The sequence below is a fragment of the Siniperca chuatsi genome, linkage group LG9 (genome assembly GCF_020085105.1).
Source record: "Siniperca chuatsi isolate FFG_IHB_CAS linkage group LG9, ASM2008510v1, whole genome shotgun sequence".
NCBI classification, from domain to species: Eukaryota; Metazoa; Chordata; class Actinopteri; order Centrarchiformes; family Sinipercidae; genus Siniperca; species Siniperca chuatsi.
Genome location: NC_058050.1, coordinates 26,739,888 through 26,760,797, shown reverse-complemented (window position 1 = coordinate 26,760,797; position 20,910 = coordinate 26,739,888). Strand labels below are relative to the sequence as shown.

The 20,910-nt window shown below is 40.3% G+C and overlaps 1 protein-coding gene and 1 long non-coding RNA gene across 4 annotated transcripts in view; both read left to right on the top strand.

The window, feature by feature from the left end:
* Positions 1–20,910, top strand: part of tgfbr2b (transforming growth factor beta receptor 2b) — a 42,766-nt gene that overhangs the window by 10,063 nt on the left and 11,793 nt on the right. Inside the window, exons 2-8 of one of the 3 annotated variants that reach the window (XM_044207083.1) lie at positions 2,744–2,888; positions 2,988–3,181; positions 4,490–4,546; positions 15,949–16,244; positions 16,351–16,599; positions 16,785–16,898; positions 17,372–17,509. In XM_044207083.1, coding sequence (XP_044063018.1) covers positions 2,744–2,888; positions 2,988–3,181; positions 4,490–4,546; positions 15,949–16,244; positions 16,351–16,599; positions 16,785–16,898; positions 17,372–17,509 — 1,193 coding nt within the window. The remainder of the gene's footprint in view (positions 1–2,743; positions 2,889–2,987; positions 3,182–4,489; positions 4,547–15,948; positions 16,245–16,350; positions 16,600–16,784; positions 16,899–17,371; positions 17,510–20,910) is intronic. The other 2 variants (XM_044207086.1, XM_044207085.1) reach the window with 2 other exon arrangements.
* Positions 4,554–12,823, top strand: LOC122881215. The gene is made up of 2 exons (XR_006379129.1): positions 4,554–7,148; positions 7,781–12,823. It is a non-coding gene; the product is annotated as an uncharacterized LOC122881215 (long non-coding RNA).

Genomic DNA, 20,910 nt, shown 5'->3' with positions numbered 1-20,910 from the left:
GAGCCTGTGGATTAAGTAATAAGACCTCATTGAACACTGATGACTAAAAATCAGGTTGCCAACACCATTTCCCACAAGGCCAAGATAGTTACAGATTATACACCACCAGCTTAACAGAGTGAGGACTTGTAGCTTTTTGGCTGCTAACAAAGTAATTGTTTAAATCACAGAGGGTTTAAACTGTAGTAGCCAGTGCTGTAGATACAGTAAAGCCCAGGAACACATTTAACTTTTTCCAGACCAAAGACAGAAGCTCTCAATGAAGTATTGCATTGAGCTATACAAGCTTGTGAAATAGCTGCTAGCCCGGGCGTCGTCAGGACTTGAACCAGAACCTGTCACTGCTGTTCATTTCAAGTGTAGGAAAAGCTGATATAAATGGTACAGAGCTGGAAGGAATTCAGTGTTCTGCTCAGTGAAGCTGAACCAGGGCAGATTCTTGGTGACACAGAGACTTAAACTCAGACCTCCCAGCTAAAGGAGGGTTTCTGCAACACTAAAACCACCCTGCTGCACCACAACACCTGCATACTATACACAGAGCTTCCATCCCACCCTGTAAGTTAGCCTTATTGAACACAAAAGCCATATGGAGAGACCTTCCTGCCTTTATAGATTCAAAAATGCAGTTTAGTTTCTTACACAGCCTGTCCTAGGCCAGCAGTCAGGGGGCTTGGAGTCAGAGAGGCAGGTCTGAACAGGTCACAGACCAGAGGGAGTTCAGAGAGTCGAAGGCAGCTCAAGTCATGCTAAGGAGAATGACAGGGATAAGATCGTACTGATTACACTGCCAGCCCAGACAGCACACGACCAGACAATCAAACAATGTAACCGTATCTCAGGGCTGATTATTCCTTTAATATAAGGCTCAGGATCATGAATTCTGATTTCAGCTATAACCTGTTAAACATGAACATCCAGTAAAGGAGGTCACGTGGAGTTATTGCCTCTTCGACGTCTGTGCCTGTGTTTATAATTAGCCATGTTAGTCATGTTGGTCATGTTTTTTGGAGGCCTTGTGAATCATTTGTTTAATGGATTCGACTTCACATTTATGCCCAGCATTTACAACAGACCAGAAAACACATCCTGTCTTTGATGCATGAATGAATTAAAAAAAGATGGAACTTGATTTATTGCTTCTTTCAGGAAATCCTTTTGAGGGCATTTTAAAAGATTCTGTGAAGTTTTGACTTATGTATCTAAAGTGGTTTGATCTAAGAAATTGCTGTAGCTTGGCACAGGCTGTCTATTGATTCAGCTGTGGTTGTCTGTGTTGATGGTGTAGTGTAGTCGTGGCCTATTTTTGCATGACTCGTTAGTTTCCTAAGGCCCCATACAGTACATAAGAGGTGGTTGATCAAGGCACATGGTGGAGGTGTTGCCTTGGTTGTCTGTGTTGACAGTTGTTGTCCTGACCTGGTTAAATTCAGGCAGCTGGTGCTTTCTTGTGGTTTCCGACCTACTGTGTGTTGTACAGCATGTAGTTTACAGTATCATCTAACCTGGTTAAATGTTTCCTTTTAGTTGTTTGCAGCAGGAATTCTCGCTGATTTGTTGAACAAATTGCACAAAACTGCCACCAATTAGCAACTTTGTGTATAACTTGGATTCCAGAGCTAGAGGCTTGAGACTGGGACTTGAATCAGACTATAGTCACAAACAGGAAGATTTGAGACTTGACTTGGACTTGTCTCAAAGACTTAAAGCTGCACTAACCAATATTTTTACATTAACAGTGGATCAAATGAGTATGTGTAATTTGAAAGATGACGCTCATAGTTATTCTGCAGTTCCCCTCAGCTCTACGGAGCTTTTTAGTGTCTTTCAGCTCAATGTTTTGGTTTTACAGCCCCGCAACTTTACTGTTTTGTTTCAGTCTCAGTGCTCTAATCAACCTCATTTCCAGCAGCAGCAGGCAGCTGTTTTCAGAAAAGCTCTGATAAACCCACTGCACACCACCTGCCCAGCACAAAACAGCAGACAGACAAAGTTAGCGACCAGCTGGAGAACATAGTGGAGCATTTAGCAGCTAAAAGGAGAGTGAATATTGGAATTAAATTCGTCAGGTGGCCAGAAACACGACTCCAAATGAATGCTAATGTTGCTCCATGTCGACTGACTGTGTTTATAGGCAACTGTTTAGTTAAGCTGTTAAGTTAATAATATGTCAATTTTGTGTTTATAGCTTGTCAAAACAAATAGTCAAAAAGAATGAATGCAAGTTTAAGTCAAAACTTAAACTGTGGCTCTTTCTATCCAATGAATTTTAAGCAATTTTAAAATGTTTCAAAAATAGATTGTCATTGTGTTTGACTGAAGTAAAGATGAGTAAAAGTAAAAATGTATAGGGGCTGCAATGGTCCCCGCAATATGAAAGTGTTGGGCAGAAACAACATACTGAAAATGTAACACTTTAGTCAGAACACTCAAATCAAGTTTTATTTCAACATAATATGAATTTGAATTTGGCGGTGTGACTCATGTGAAGCTTTGGAACAAATCTGCGCGAGCCTGACAGACTGTTCCTGAGCTCACAAACCCCCTTGCAGAACCGTAGATCCAAAACATTTTAAGAACAGGAACAAAGGGTAAATGGTAAATGGACTGTACTTGTATCAGCATTTTTCGGCTTCAAGCCAGAGAAAGAATTTTGAGAACTGTCGTTAAAATTTGTTGTGTTTTCACTTATATAACTTATAACAGTACCAACCTGATGGGTACGTTTGTGTGTGTTCTGCAGGTATGCCCAATTTTTACCCTATGAATCAGCTTTGTAAGTTCTGTGATCTGGAGCTTTCCTCCTGTAGTGGTACAGGGACCTGCATGTCCAACTGCTCCATCACATCCATCTGTATAGACACCACCGAGGTCTGTGTCGCTATCTGGTAGGTACCTGAGAGAAGAAAAGTGCCTTCATGTCTTAGATGTGGCTCTTAATGTATACATTTTTTAATCATTACATCTCTGCTCTGTCTATCTCTTAGGAGGAAGAATGAGACAGGCGGCTCCATCGAAACTCTCTGTCACGACCCGTCCAAGCCACTCTATGGCGTTATGCTGGATGACTACAATAGCTCCACCTGTGTGATGAAGGAGAAGAACACAACGAGCGGGATGGCTCACTTCTGCTCTTGTACTGACGAGGAAGAGTGTAACGACAAACTGTTATTCTCACCCAGTGAGTACATGAAACTAACACCATCTAATGAGGTTAAAGCAGAAATCAGAGCTAAAAGGAGAATGAACATTTTATCAGGTCTCCAAATTAATGCTAATGTTGCTCCGTGTCTGCTGAATATGTAAAAAGGACAAGGCTGGCATTACGTAATACTTTTATAATATAATAAAATATTTTATAATGTATCACGCTGACTGAATTATTAAAATAGAAAAAATACAAAGTCCGTATTTGTGTTAAAAATAAAAAAGAAACAAAGAATTAAGTCATGTATAATTAAATTTTTCCATGCACATTCCAATCTAATATACATGGTTATCTTAGCCAGTAACATGTTGTTCTAGATGGAATTTTTATTAATTAATGAAATAGAAAAATACATTGGGTTATGCTGTAGATTTTTTGAATGTGACTGGTATCACTCACGTTGCACAGCTTGCTCATATCATCTACCAAGTGACTAGAGGTGACAACAATGTGATGGAGTGGAGCTTATGACCCGTGAATCCACTACTATCTCTCATTACACACTGTGCAGACACACACAGATGGAGAGAGCCGCGCACACGAGTGCAGAAACGTTATGTTAGCTAGAAGCCCAGTTGACAAGTTGATAACGGTAACGGTAGCTGGTGATAACCACCTGCTGAATCGAGGCTATCTCTAGCGGCAGACCACAGGCTCACCAACAATAAAAAGCTTTACAGCCACACTTGCTTACCGTCCCAGAGTTTAGCTGGTCGAAGGCTTGCTGACATTACAATTCCCAACTAATGTTATTCGCATTTTCTCACTAAAAGACTGGAATCACTCTAATTATACAGACAGTAAACATTGCATATGTTGTTGAGAGTGGCCAGTTAAATGTATTGAGCTTTGACAGCTAGGAATTTAAGTCTTACCGTTTTCTCTCAGGCAAAGTTACATCCAGCATTGGCACGTTTCCCACTGTTCGACAGCGCTCGCTGACCTTTGCCCGTAGAATGGTGAAATTGGCAAAAGGGGGAGCGCTAACATCGTTCCACAGCAGCCACACTGACAAGGCTGCCTGCCGGTGTGTATGCAGACATTTGTTAATATCAGCCTCGTGAGCGCAGGCATCGGCCCATGCTGATTTTCTTAAAAAAGATTGGCCCGATTACACGTCGACCACTATAAGATACTGTATATAAGGCTTTGGATGCACACTCAGTACTTAGCAGGATACATTTATTGTTGGTTTTGCTCTTTTCAGGGGATTTGTTGACAAGAAGAATCATATAGAATATGCCAGATGGGGCCATTAAAATTATGTTTGTCTATTTGCAGCTGCTCTGATTGTATTTGATGTGACTGCCTGCACAGGAAGAAAACAGACAAATCATGGTAACTGCACCCACTTTCAACTAACTAAATGCATTAAAGTTTGACAAAAGAAGAACTCATCATTTTGACATTGCTTACACATCCGTTATAGCATATCTGGTCAACCAGCCATAAAATCAGCAGGTTATCTGTTCAGACAGCTGTACAGTTTATCAGCAACTGCCAACGTTTGCTTAGCAGACTGATACATCTCCACTCCTTCATATTTTAGCTGTAAATGAATAAACAAGTGCTTGAGTCTGTTGTTCTTTGCCTCTTAATGTCCTCAATGTTTAACCAGTTGTCTATTGCTGCTACTTTCTTTCATTTATCAGTAAATCATTATTCCTCTTTGTTGTCATCTTCCCACCCCCTCGCCCCCTCCTCCTTCTTCTCTGAGTTTCTCTCCAACCACAGACAAGGAAACTGTGTGTATTTTGGAATGTCAGGCTGTTCGTATGCGTTTCAGAAGTTGTGGGTGTCTCATTATGGTCACCACTGTCTTGTTCAGAGTGCATTGTCATCACAAACAGGAAGTGGAAACGTGGTGTTTGCATCAACGTTGGGGAATCCTCAGTGTGGTCGCAGACACGCAGCTTTGTGCGTTCTGCACTGTTTGTTTGGCTGCTGCCTCTCACAGTGCTGAGAAGAAAAATTGTGTGTCTGTCTCAGCCCCCCAGTGTGTGTGTGTGTGTGTGTGTGTGTGTGTGTGTGTGTGTGTGTGTGTGTGTGTGTGTGTGTGTAGACTAGCCATGCTGGAGAGCTCAGACACATGGTTTCCTGTCTGTGTTTAACTCAAATCAGAAACATCTCCAGCACATGGTGAACAGGCCCCATAGACACAGAACACCTCTGAAGTGAGGTATGAGAGTGACGTAGACTCAGTCTGCTGCTATTATTAAAGCAGATAAGATTCATCTTGTTGCCGCCCAACTGAACAAACTGTAACTTTTATCTGCTGTACATAAATACTGCAAATAGTGTGGGAGGCTGAAGGGTGGCCAAGAAACAGACTTTCCTTCAACTGAATGAGCTGTTTTCAGGCCTCTGGTTGGAAAACATTCACCCTGCTGAAATGTCCTTAAGCAAGACCCTGTGACCTTTATGAAGCTCATAATGTTGACATTGTCGGAAATGTGTAAATTCAACTATATTATTATAGTTATTATTGAGGTCATACTTAACGGTGGTGTTGAACTGGACTACAATATAGTGAAAGGTGTTTCCCATTTTTTGTCCTTCCTATTCAAATGAGGGGGCAGAATATTAGAAATGCCTCTCAATATAATGCAGTCCAGTACAACACCATCACTATGACCTCACTGCCATTTAACAGATTTCCGACAATGTCACCCAAAACTGAACATTATGAGCTTCGTAAAGATAGATGTTATGGCATGATGTATTGGATCGCATTAGATTGTACAGGTGTACCTAATGAAGTGGCCACTGAGTGTATAGCAGATTACTTCCTGGCCCATGCCTGGTTCTAGACCCCTGAATCACTACCCACATCTATGATTTGTTCAGAGAGTTGCATAGGTCTGGTGTTGTGCCCATTGATGGCTGTTGGAGAAGCAGTCAACCAATCAGAGCTTTTGTAGTGATTATAAAATGACAAAAAGCAAGGATGGAATTAACACAGTTTATCAGGTTTTTGGAAGTCAATTTACAGAAATAGCCACTCTTGTATCAGCATATTTCTTTAATCGTCAATCCTTAGATAATATTGTACTTAAATGGTGCAAATTCACTTAGTTTCAATTAGTAATTTAAAAAATGACCACCAATTAACACATGATAAACCTGGGCTGGGTTTCTGTGTAAGAATTTGTTTTATTTTTTTTGTAATTGTCCTGAGTGCCTGTCAGGTTTTCCATATAATAATGATATTAATTTGTATATGAAGTAAGATCAAGCATTTTCTTTTTTATACCTGGGCTCCTGGAGGTTTGCCTGGTTGGAAATCTAGCTTGTACTACCCCAATACAATGGACATTAAAGGAATTCCATTTGTGGTGCTCATAGCATTGAAAAATTCCATTTTTCAGCAGCAGTAGTGTGTACAGAACTCACACAGCTGCATGTATGTGAACAGTTTTTATTAAAAGTACTTTCTCCCCAAAAAATAGTCCCTATGAAAACTGCTGACAGTGTATTCTACGGGTTATTCAGAGAAACAGGGACGCTATTTCTGGAACGAGCTGTGGGTTTTGAACATTTTAAATGTAATTTTTCAATGCTATGAGCTTGACAAATGAAATCCCAGTCATTGTATTTCGATAACTCAAAACCTAGACAGGCAAAATCAAAACTATCATGCCTACATACCACCAGAGGTATTTGGGTGAACTGATCTTTCAGCTTTTAATTTATACAAATCACAAATGCATGTTCACAGTGAAATAGCTCTTCATTACTAACTTTAAGAGAAAACTACATGAATTAGCTTAACACTGACACATCAAAAGTGGCACCCTTGCTCCCTATACCGCCCTTTATAATTGACATGTCCTTTAATTTGAGATCCTCCCTTGCTTTCCTGACTTGCTTGTGGTGATGTCTCAGAGTAATGAATGCAGCCACCAAATACACCAAAGAATCTATGTGCTACAGTTATTTGGTAAGTTTGTGTTACAAACAAAGCATGGTTTCTCCTACAAACAGTGATTATGTGGTCAGTAAATTAGCTATAATGTAAATATGCATGGCCATGACCACTGGCATGAGCACTGGTAGGCAGGTAGGTTTTCCATTCACTTAGGGCTGTCGTGGTGAAGGAATTACTTCATTTATCCTGATTTTAGTGCTATATAAATAAGCTTTATTGTTGGGCTATTATTAGCTATATTGATGCTTTTCAAATGACAAAGATGACACAGTTTTAAAACAAATCAAATACTTGTTTATTGTTAAACACAAGGTAGGCTACACGCGTTTTCTCCTTTATGGAAAAAAAAAGGATTAAGCCTAGCCTATAGCCTAGGCTAGATCTAAACTGTCAAATGAAAATAAATAAAGCAATTGTTTAGGCTAAATCTTTTAAGTGCAAATCACAAAGGAACAATGAAGTAGATAAAAAACGATAGCCTACATTTGTCAAAAAAAAACAATGGATGTGGTAAAGAAAAAAAATGAAAACAAAATATTCCTTGCCTTTAGCATGCAGAATAATGTCTATAAGATTTAGACCTGGGTTGTCATATCCTTGTTGTGTGCTAGGAAAACCAGCATGTTCACCTTATGTGGTTTCAGAGTGGATCGGCAGGGGAGACAATGTTCCTGCGGCACTAAAAGCTCTCTCTGATGACGTGCTTGTTGCACAAATGCACATGTAATTGCCAGCGACTTTAGAGAGCAGGGGAAATCTACCCTGGTTGTCGCGCCACCAGGTGAGTGGATCTGCGTTGGTGTCTAGGGGCTCCTCCCGTAGGGATGAGTTTAGTTCTCTGAGGTATGTTGTCCGTGACTTCAGCAGAGACTTCTTTTTTGCTGTGGTGGCATTGCGTCAGTCCTGCATTCACTGCACACATTTAGTAAACAAGCTGGAATTCAGATTTCCTGCACAGTAAGTGAGCGGGTACCCTTCTTCTGTTCAAACCTTTAATGAAACTGTATTCCAGTCAGCTGATGCTGCTCTCTGATCTTCCTGTTATTGCTCCCTACAGTGATCAATAAGCATGAGACAACCCCACTCTGGATAATACCAGTATAAAGATGTACTGTAACAGGGACGCCTGAGCACTTCACACTAAATTTGGCAAGTTCAGTAGCTGTATCACGGATGTGTACAGTAGTTTGTGTAAATCATAATCTATCTTTGTGTCTGTCAGTCTGTATCTCTCACTGAAACACACACATATACACACAGAGCCCTGAGGGTAAGGGCTGTGGTTCCTTCCTCTCAGTGAGGACACATGCAGCAGGAAGTTCTTGTTTGTTTATTGGACCGCTGCCATGACTTATTCCTCTTCAAATGCCTCACATTGTTCTTCCCCAGCATTACATTCTTATGACGTGCCTGTAATAGTGTTTGTGCATGTGGTTTATGTCTTGAGAGTCATACTGGATTCTCGTGTGTGTGTGTGTGTGTGTGTGTGTGTGTGTGTGTGTGTGTGTGTGTGTGTGTGTGTGTGTGTGTGTGTGTGTGTGTGTGTGTTTTGTGCATCCAAGCATGTGCTACAAATGTCACCATGAGGGAGAGAACATTGTGATCCCACAGCTGCAAACACTAACAGGGCTTGTTGGTATTGATGGACAGCTCAGTGGAAGCCCATCAGAAATGAATCCGATTGGGAGATGTGTTCTGCGGTTTGGCCTTAGATGGTAGCTGTGACAATATGTTGAGATTTAAAGCTGCATTAATCAATATTTTTATATTAAAAATTGATTCAAATGACTATGTGCACTGTTAAAGATGTCGTAGTGACGAAGCCGTAGAACAGTATCCCAGGCTAACTGTGCAGTTCCCTTCTATAAAGTGTTTTAGCATCTTTCAGCTCATTGTTTTGGTTTTACAGCCCACATCTTTACTGTTTCGGTTCACTCTCAGCGCTCTCATCAACCTTGTTTCCAGCAGCAGCAGGCAGCTGTCAGTGAAAATTTGGTGGGTTTAAACAGGTGCTCACATCTATACTGAGTGACTCTACAAAATCTGATGGAAAGTCACCATTAGGCAGAGCTACAGCAACATCGTAAATTTAAATTCTAACTAAAGATTTATTAAGTCAATTTTAGGTATTCTTCAAAAATCATATCTGTTGCAGCAAATCGGCATCATTGTCTATCAGTATGTGTATTTTGATATAGATTGGACCCATTCAAATCAATTCAATTCAGTTTTATTTATATAGCGCCAATTCCTAACAGAAGTTATCTCATTGCACTTTTCCTATAGAGCAGCCCGAACTCTTTATAATATTAATTACAGAGACCCAACAAAGGGAGGGAGGCACAATGCAAAGACCACGTAGAATTTTTTTTTTTTGTGCAAAAATGCATGTGTCCAAGTGCAAATTATAATATTCTAAACATTTTTTATTATTAGAATAAACTATTTTGATGACTGTGTGTCCTTGGTGTAGGTATGCACTCTCTCAATGTATTGCACTTTCTTTTTAATTTGGCATTTCAGTGTGGACAGTAGGTTTTTTAAGTTAAATCCCATTCGACGCATTTTCAAATCTAACCACATTGGTGTGGACGGTGGTTTTACTACTTTAGAATTTTGACTTCTGCACTTTCCCAATCATTGTGCCAAGAACATAAAAACTGATCCGAGATCATCCCTCCCACTCTGAGAGACCTGGACCTCTGTGATACAGCGTTTGTTTCTAATTAAGATCCTGTAAAGATGATTTGGAGCAGACTGACGCCGCCTCTCAGCCAGTGTCAGTTACACATGTATTTTGGAGCTTGTGAACTAGTTTCAGTGGGAGGGGAGGCATTGATAGTAAATACTGCCTTGTCATAGTAACATACTATTTGTTTTAGTGCTGTATTTAAAGCTGTGTTCTTGTGAAAGTCAGTTTTACATGGTTGGAGGCACGCTATGTGAGGAATGAGATGAAGGGACAGTCTGTGTTTTTGCACAGATGTCGCCTGATCTCCTCCAAGTCATTTCATGGGTTATTTTGGCAACCCTCATGATGAATGAAATCTTCCTCATGACATGAAGTGGGGTGTTTCTATTTTGATGATAAAGAAGAAGAACGAGAGATAAAAATAAGAAAAGGGAAAAATTCATTTGAATGACTTCTTGATACAGCTGGAAAAAAGGAAGAGGAGAAGAAGACGGATAAAGGAAAAAGTGGCTCTGTCCATGTTCCAAGATCTGTTTTTTTATTCTCATTTTTACAGTTCCTTCTTAACTGTGGAATCTTGGCTTGCCGTCAGTGAGTACATCAGTCATTCAGTCACACAGCAGACTGCTTCATAGAGAAATGACTCAAGCAGGCCAACTCTAAGATGCATAACTAGGAGGGAAAGACGGGCAGTGTGAGGCAAAAAGAATGGTGACCAGGACAGAGAAGACTGAGATGGGATGTGGAAGTAGATGAAGAGACTGAAACAGAGCGACAGAGAGATGTAGGAAGGAGGCGATGAGAGCTGGAGAGCTATGAGCCATGTTAAAACAGTCTGGATTGTAAAGGCAGTGCTGTTATCATAACAAGTAAATAGTCATATTCACTTTTAGTCAGTGTCACACTGTGGCTGGATACCAGCCTAGATAAAGGCAGGATATTTATATACATTTAGTAGGGTTAAAACTTTTTTTATATGATGTTCATGTAGTGAAATGAAACCCACACATAATGAAAACATAACTTCAAGAAACTTAGGAACCTTTTTGTGCACTGTGCAAAGATGAATTGGAGTAGAACCAACAGCAAATATTTAATGAAGTTACAAAACCCTACACAAACAGATTATATGAGTTATATTAAAGATGCATTCATTTATTTTTTTGGCCAAAAAAACTTTATATGGTTGCTATGGTTAACAAACAGTTACCTATTTACACATCCGACATAGCATTGTGCAAACTCGTTTGGCAAGGGCCAAATGTTGAATGTAACAGACTTTTATATATTTACATTCATATGTAAAAGCCCACACTCTAGCTTTAAGATAATTTAAACCTGAAAATCAACGTAATTTTGTGTCAGTATCCTAAAGAAGACAGAATAAGGAAATCTGCTGACCATGAAACCATGAAAATTAACTTAAATTTCAAAACACTTTGATTTGTATTAGAAACAAGTTGAAATTGTCCTACTTCCACTTATTTCAAGAAAATGTAATTCTTAGGATTCAGTAATCGACAGAGATTACTTGATAAGATTACATTCTTGATTTCTCACCATCGCAGTCACTATGTTCCGATTTTCTGTACCAACAAAGAAAGCTGGATGAGGTGTTTACATGCCACAGTATCCTGGTTTCGATTGGAGTTTTCCCGGTAGTATATCCAGGTATCTCAAAAAAGAAAGAAAAGAAGAAGAAAATGTTTTTCTGAAAATGTTAGAACTGGGATACTCTAAAAAGCAAATCAAACCCGATTCAGTTTTATGCATTTCATGATTGACTTTATGAGAAATAAAGAGCCACAAGGTCGGTCGTAGAGCTACTATAGCAGCTTCTTATCAGCACATAGCTGCTGTTTCTAAACATCATCATAAAGCTATCAACTGCTAGACATGACATCATCCTTCACCTGTTAGCCCTTATCGGGATCATTCCAATGTTCCCCAGATTTATATAGCATATAATGGGAACACGACAAAGGATCGTATGTTCCCCAGTTCTAGGTTAGGGTTAGGGGGTTAGGGAACTTAGGGAACATAGATACGCTCCCCCATTATCATCTCTATACCCCAGTCAAAACAGCGGATCATTATATTTTCAGAGTTGCAAGTAGAATTTACCACACTAATCAGAATATGCACAAATCTGAATCTGATTGATCTACAACTTTTATTTATCCATGATGTGACCAAGGAAAAATATCACATCATAAAGTAACCACTGGCTTTGAATGGAAATGCTGATCAAGTCAACATGAATAATTATATTTAAAGCCTCATTAGAAGTATTTTGCTGGCACGGAGGACAAACTGGCACAGTGAAGGCCTGTTGGAAGTGTGCTTCAGCCTCCTCAGTGTTTATAATTGCTTCCATCTATCCACCCATCACCTGTTTCGAACATGAAATCATGTCTGGCTCTGTCATTTTCCATGGAAAGTAGTTCTTTTTTAATATCCAACTCACAACTTTGTTATTCACCAAACATTGTGAGGATCCAAGTAATTAACAACTGGTTAGAGCATTAAGAGCGTGAGTCAGAGATGGCAGTGTTTGAAATCTCAACACACACACACACACACACACACACACACACACACACACACACACACAGATGACATGTGTAATTGCAAGATGGAGTTGAGGATCCCTCTATTAGTCCGAATGATGTGTCAAACCTCATTGCACAACACTGCATGAGAACACTGGCATCCTGATCGGAATAAGGCAACATGAGTCCTATTACCAGTTTGCTTTGGCACCGTCTGATTGGTTGTGTCTCTGCCTCAAATGCACACACTGGCACACTCTAATCATGGCAGAATGACAGCAAGGAAATAAACCTAAAACCTCAAAAACCTCCAAGCAATCTTAAAACCCTTAAAACATACACACATGTACAGACACATGGAATTTGAGAAGAAGTGTCTGACTGTCTGGCAGTCTTAGTTCACAACTCACTTTACTACCAGACTTTTGAAGTTGTCTCAAATCTAAAAATCTCTGCGTGTGTTTGTGTTTAGTATTTTTGATTTATTGCATCTGCAGCTTTGCCCAAAGCAATTTCAGAAAGATTTATACAGCCACCCACACACACACACACACAGCCACACAGCCACAAAATAAAGATATTGTTCATCCCACTGTGAATATTTTTACCTTGCATGATCACACAGACAGTGCATGATGGATTCAAAGGCAATCACTTCTTTAAAGAGAAAGAGTTTAAAGAATGTTAATCTTTACAGTTAATGAGACTGTATAATCCTATGACAGTTTGTTACTTTGGGTACAGCAGTTTAAAATAGCTACAACTATCACAGCACAAATTATAATAAAGATTAGATCAAGTATTGGTGTGACAAAGATAGTCTTTAATTTTTATTTCACACAGTAGTATAGTCTTTGCTGCTTCATGGTGCCATTGCAAATTAAGCCTCCAAACATGTTGTTGCATCAACGTCTGTAAACATCTATCAAGCCACAAAAAAAGTTGGCATAAATGTTTCTTTCTTGCATGTGTGCTGCTCTGTCACTGCCCCAAGACAATGCAAAAAATATCAGACAATTCAAACTGACTGTGTGGCTAGCTAGCTTAACTGAAAACATTAGCGTTTTCACTAAAGCATTTCAACCGACAAGCAAATGCTAACAAAGTTAGCTTGTTAATGCTAATTCGAAGTTCACCAACACCGTGCTTATATCTTCATAACATTATTTTCAGCTTCAAGTGCATGTGTCTTTGTCTTGTCAAGGACCACAATGGAAATAAGTCTTGGACTGTATTGTGTTATTCTTTACATTCTGTAGATGTGTGTGATTTAGTGTCTCCTTCCTCAATGTCAAATAAACCAATGTCAAGTAGTGTTATCTAGCTAACTGTTTTAGCTTGTTGGCTAAAATGCTGTAGCCAACTGATTGGAGGTTTATATTTGTTTTTACATTCTGTTTTAATAATTTAACTAACAGTATTATTAATTGATGTATTCAATTATAGTTCTGACTTGTCTGATAACCTTTGATACATTTTCAGGGCTTCATAGCGCTCAGTCATGAGCTCTATGTAGTTGGAAAATGTGAATGCAAAATAGATGCAGGGTGGTGCAACTGGTCAGTCCTTGGTCCGAGCTCCTCCAGCCTGCCAGTGCAGCAGCTTCGCTCAGGAGGGCAATGTTCCACTGAGAGACTGAGTGAGACACTCTTTGAAAAGGTGCCCAGCCCGAGCAGACCAGACCGGGCCGAGCCAAGCCGAGGCAGACAGGCTCTCGACTGTTCTCTCCCCCGCCGCTAGTGCTCTGAGGGTTGGCTGCCGTTCTGTCGGGGCTGGCAGTCAGAGTCAGAGGAGGTAGTTAATGCTATAGCTCATGAAGCTGTAAAGGCTGCTCACACTGTTGGCAGTGTCCATTGTAGGCCTACTGACTGGGTACACAGTCAGCTCACTACTGAGATCACAAACTTAGAGATTCAGATCCATATGTATATACAGTATATTTTTTTTAACTCATTGTTTAGATGGAAAGAACGATTTACAGCACTCCACGGAGCGGGGAACAGCATGTTGTTTTCATACACAGGCCTCAAGAATGATTTCCTTGTGGTGGGCTGGCTTGCGTTGGACAGTTACTGTATGAGTAGTGGGAGGAAATGGCAGCATGCTGCTGCTGCTGCTGCAGGCAGCAACCAAAACACACAAATCACACTGTGTGTCCTTCAAAGATCTGTCTTTACACCACTACCTTCCCTTTTAGTGAATTTTCTGTGGAAATGGTGCTGTTTCTTTTTATTTATTTATTTTTTTGATAGTGATAACTGGAGAGAGACAGGAAAGGCAGGGGAGAGAGAGAGGGGATGACATGCAGCAAAGGGCCCCCGCCGCTGCGGTAAAGACTCAGCCTTGATACACGGTACGCGCTCTACCAGGTGAGCTACCAGGGTGCCTCGGAAATGGTGCTTTGTCTGAAGATGAGGGATGTATTCAAAGAAATTTGTATAGGTGCTGGATAAAACATGGCAAAAAGGGAATCCAGACACTGTTTGGATTCCAAACTACTACATAGTAGTCTTCATTGTAAGTGGCGGGGTCCACCATTTCCATGCTGGATTCAAATTGCCTTCAAGGGATTCACAGGAAACAATGCTTTATCTAATTGATGTCAGCCTCACTTTACGTTCACTCTCCCACAGCTGTATCACAGCTATATCAAGTTAGTGCTCACGCAAACCAAATATTTCCTACTGCTGCTAGTTCACATTAAAAGCATTCAACTGGTGAAACATGGAGTGGCTTTCATTGTGAAGCAGGCACAAGAAATGCAGTGTATTTGTCACTGAAGTTGCACTGACTGTGAATGTGCATCAAAACTATAAAATCTATAAAACAAGACGTTCTGCGTTTTTTGACAGCTGATCAGTTTTAAATATTGCAGGGAGGAATGGAACAAGAAGGAGCAGCCACAGTGAGCTGTTAGAGCTGCAGGTGACAGGCTATAGACCTCCAACTTCTCAACTGATGTAACCACCAGTAACCACAAGCGTCACCAAATCAACCAGGACTAAAATTTAATCTTGGCAAATCTAATGTTTGCTGCACATTCTTGTGTTGGAGGTTTAAGTTCACCCAAAAATTCTGTAAGTGCCTGCAGCTCTTTTCTGAAGCAGTTGTGTAAAACTAACTGACCATCAAAAATAAAGCACTGAAAAGGTTGAAACGTAGATTTAGACCAACTAACTTCTCTGATAAACCCTAACCAACCTGAGCTAAACTACTGCATCAAAAGTTCCTGCAGCTCCTTCACAGTAAAGCCATAATCAGTTATCTTCAATGGAAGGCTTTTACATGGACATGACTTTTACGATTCAGTTCAAAGTCTTAATGTCACCAAGAACCTACAAGCAGTTTAGCTCTTGCTAGTAGCTAAATACAATTCTGGCAAATGCTGTTGGGTTTACTCTCCACTATGTCACCGTTTGTGCATACTATATGTGTTGATCCAGTTTGTCTAAATCGTATGTAATCCAACATCAATCCTCTCATTTGCTTTCTTTTCAGTGTTGGTCTTGGTCTTACGCGTCGCCATAGACTCCATTTTATTCATTTCATCTTCTGTCTTCTTTTCCAGTTGTGGATCCAACTCCAGCCGATCCGTTGGTGTCGGTGATTTTGGTGAGCCTGCTGCCCCTGCTGGTGATGGGGATCGTGGTTGTGGGAATGTTCTACTGGTACCGAGCCTATCGGCAACGCATGCACAACCAAGAATGGGAGAGCAGCAAGAAGCGCAAGCCAAAGGCGGGTGGGCTGGACTGCAGCGACGCCTGCGCCATCATGATGGATGACGATAGGTCAGACAGCAGCTCGACGCATGCCAACAACCTGAACCACAACACTGAGCCGCTGCCTATAGAGCTGGATCTGCTGGTATACAGACCTAGTAGTATTTAAGAGTTGCTTTGTGGGGCTATTCTGCTCTAAGCCATCCTAACTTAAATTCTAACTAAAATCGTAACTTTTGATCCTGTCCCAGGTGGGAAAGGGTCGCTTCGCCCAGGTATACAAGGCTAAGCTGAAGCAGACCACCTCAGATCAGTTTGAAACAGTGGCTGTGAAGATCTTCCCCTATGAGGAGTATGCTTCCTGGAAGAACGAGAAGGACATCTTCTCCAATACAGACCTCCGACATGAGAATGTGCTTCACTTCCTAACAGCTGAGGAGAGGAAGGTGGAGAAACAGTACTGGCTCATCACTGCCTTTCACCCCAGAGGAAACCTACAGGTGAGACCGCCACTGTCAGGTAACCCAAAATGAGGGGGGCAGTATTAGTCCATGTTGCAAATTGCAGTGCCCACAGTAGATAGTCATTTTTTCATTCATAAGTTTCAGTATTAACCTGTTTGAAATTATCCAGCCATTCCCCTTTTTCACAATGCTACCAATCCCATCATCCCTCTGCCCTTCAGGACTACCTGACGCGTCATGTGATCAGCTGGGAGGAGCTGCAGGTGTTGGGCAGCTCTCTGGCCCGGGGTGTCGCCCACCTCCACAGTGACCGCCTCCCCTGTGGACGCCCTAAGGTAGGACTGTGTGAATACGTCCATGTGACAGTTGACACACAGCATACCAGAGCTAAAAATCTATACTAACCATAACAATCATAATCATTGCCAAAATAGATACATAAAGAAACAACAGTATTTATTTAATGCCATAATGATGATCACATTAGACAAAAAGTATAAAGCCTGACTGGCAACCCCTAGAGTGTAATGAACACCAGCAGTATTTAACAGAACAAATGTGTCAGTTTTGCTATTCTTTTGAGCTCTACCAGTCATAGAAGTAAAATATGAATGAATATCTATAGCCAATTGTGTGGAAATCCAGCTATTAGTTTTCATGATCTCGTGTGCAAAGTTGAATTCAAGGATGGTGCTACATACAGGAAAGCTTGTGGAGTGTTTGCCACTTAATTGTCTACTTTGATGCTTTTTATTTTTAAATTGACACTTAGTATTTTTGACTCCCCATATTTCTGTTTTGCCTAAAGGTGCCGATAGTCCACCGAGACCTGAAGAGCTCCAACATCCTGGTGAAGAACGACCTGACGTGCTGCCTGTGTGACTTTGGGCTGGGACTCAGCCTGGACAGCAGCCTGTCTGTGGATGACCTTGCCAACAGTGGACAGGTCAGATGAAAAGTCTCTTTTAATTACTTTTCTTCTTTGTTATGTCACTTAATAGTCTTACTCCGAGTTGAAAGAGCACCCTTTTTTATTTGAGACAGTCTAGTTAGATAGTCTAGTTAGACTATAGCAACATATGCAAATATGACCAGTGGTGGAAGAAATACTCAGATCTTTTACTTAAATCAATATAGCAATACAACAATGTACTTTAAAAATACTCTGTTACAAGTAAAAGTCTTGCATTCAAAATTCTACCTAAGTAAAAGTAGAGAAGTATTATCAGCAAAATGTACTTAAAGTATCAAAAGTACTCATTCTGCAGACAAATGACCCCTGTGACTGATTTATTATTATAAATAACATTATCAGATTGATAATACTGATTAATTGATTGATCAATATGGAAGCAGCATTTACTGTTGTAGCTGTTCATGGTGGAGCTACTTTTACCTACTTTATGTATGTTAGTCCAGTCTAGGGGTCAGGCCCCCTCCAAAGGGTCACAAGATAAATCTGAGGGGCCATGAAATTATTAATGGGAGAGGAAAAGCAAAGTTCTGCTACATAAATTTATATTCATATTTTAGACTTTTCTCTAAGCTTTTATGTCACAAGATAAAGAGGTTGGGAACCACTGGTTTAATCTGTAACAATGTATTGTATTTTATAAACTTAAATGTTTTTTAATATAAAATCTTAATCTGAAAAGTAAACAGTAAAGTTGTCGGCTAAACGTAATGCATTAAAAAGTTAAATATGTCCCTCTGAATTGTTCTGGAGTAGAAGAATAAAGTAGCAGAAAATGGAAATACTCAAGTAATGTACAAGTACCCAAAAATTGTACTCATTGTTACTCAATTACAGTACTTGAGTAAACGTACTTAATTACTTAAGTTCTGCCCTGGGGCACCTCCCTGTCAGTCCTGACTAACAGTGGTTACAAACCTAAGTATTACTGTCAGGTGTTTAATATGCTGCTACAAGCTGAGGGGAAAGCGTATTATCTGCTTCTATGATAACTCTCTCAGTTTGCCATCAAAGCCCTGCATTAAAACAGCTATGGTTTGGGTTTTGGTGAGATATGAGCCAGCTGTGTTTGTTTTGCCTTCCTCTATCTAAGTCCCTCTGTGTATTTGTGAATTTTGTTGGGATACACCTTGTTTGCTAACAGACAGGCAATCAAGGGATAAAGGGAGAGGTAAAGGCTTTGCTGTGACATGAAAGCTCCTCAAGGCAGCTCTCAGCTCATTCTTAATCTCTTTCTCAGTCTGTCATTTGACTTTGTTCTTGTTTATGATTTATGATTCACTGTTTGGAAATGCAGTGGGGGCAGGTGAGAGGGTGTTGACTAACTTGTTGAGATACTTGTAACCCCTTCGCCCACACAAGCCACCCTCTACTCATACACATGCACACAAGCAGACACATACAATACATACAAACACAGAGAAAACCTGGCTATGACTCCTGCACATCACTACCTGCCGTCCTTTGGTCTTTTCCTGGTCAGTAGCAGAATGTGCACTACAAGATTCACTACATTTGTTCCTGTGCTCTCTTTGGCATCGTTTTATCCATTCAGATGTTCAAATTATGATCCGTGACTATCACGTTGTGTTCCATTCACAATTGGAGGCTGGAAATTCCCAGCTGGTATGTTGTAATTATAACCTCTGTGTGTGTTCATGTGGTCCAGCTCAGAAAAACCTTTGAAGAAACATGGGCAGCCGCAAATATTAGCAGATATTATGTCAGCAATATTTTGCAAACATAGCCAGCAAGCTTGTTTGACTTTATGTGTTTAACCACGAAGGTATTTTGACAAATTTAAAGTTATGCAATCCTTAAAACGAAACTTCTTTGAGGTTTATTAAAGCTGTAGTAAAAGTGATGCTGCGTAATTTACAATATTTTAGTTTCCTACTTTCCTAATCCTGACATGAGGGATCATTCGGTCACAGCTTCCTGGTTGGAAAGTGATGATGAAACGCAGCAGCATCAGGCACTGTTACGCTAATTAATACTGATTAATGCAAAAACATTATTCATTAAAAGCTACTAAGCTGTTCGGCTACACTGTGTCACACTGTGTCACATACTACTGGTACTGTACAAGCAGGCGCTGTACTTGACTCGACAAAACAAAAAAAACTTGTAGCTTGACTTGCCTTGAACACCAGTGACTTGTGACTTCACTTGGACTTGCAGCCTTTTGACTTGGAATGACTTGATGTCCTCCCTAAGCCCAAAGTGGGGGTCAATGTGTGATTACATGTGTAAGTGTGTAGCACACAGCCAATTTATTGCAACGAACAAAAGCAAACAGGATGTTGGCCAACACAAACAATTTCCTAATTTCCACTGTGACTGACACGTCAACAAAAACATACAAACCATAACAAAAGCACTGCAGTGATTGTGACCCAGCTATTACAGGTATAAAATGCATGTACAGAAATAACTGACCAAATTTGAATGAGTGTCATTACATCAACAAAATGGCAAAGAATTGCCGAACTGTCAATTGTAACTGTTGTCACCAAGATTTTTTTCAACAGTATTTTCTGGACGTATTTGTTCAGTTATCATGTATATAAAATCTGTATATATAAAGGTATATACTGTATGTTTTTTATAATCCGTGGAGGAGTGGGGCAAATCTGTCTAGCTAGAGGGTCGTGGGTTGGGACTTGACTTGGGACTTGTTGGTCTTGACTTGGGACTAACTGTTCTTAAATTGGGACTTGACTTGAGACTTGTTGATCTTGACTTTTGACCTATTGGTCTTGACCTGGGACTTGAATTGGAATTTATTGGTTTTAAATTGGGACTTGACTTGGGATTTGTTCGTCTTGACTTGGGACCTATTGGTCTTGAGTCAGGACTTGACTTGGAATTTATTGGTGTTGAGTTGGGACTTGACTTGACATTTGTTAATAATGACTTGGGACCTACTGATCTTGAGTTGGGACTCGACTTGGGACTTGTTGATCTTAACTTGGGACCTACAGGCCTTGAATTTGGAATTTATTGGTCTTGAGTTGGGACTTGACTGAGGACTTCTTGGTCTTGGCTTGGAACTTGCTGGTCCTGACATAAAGCTTATTGGTCTTGAGTTGGGACTTGTTGATCCTGACTTTGGACCTACTGAATTGACTTGGGACTTGAATTTATGTATTTTTGTGTTGAGTTGGGACTTGACTTGGGACCTGTTGGTCTTGACTTGGGACTTGAATTGGGACTTCATAGCTGTGACTTGAGACTTACTTGTGACTTGCAAAACAATAACTTTTTCCTACCTTTAATTGTGCAGAACTCCCATCAAGATTTTGCAAGGAGCTCATCTGCAGGGTACAGATACAATGCAACACAACAGCAAAATGGAAACTTTCATAGAATAA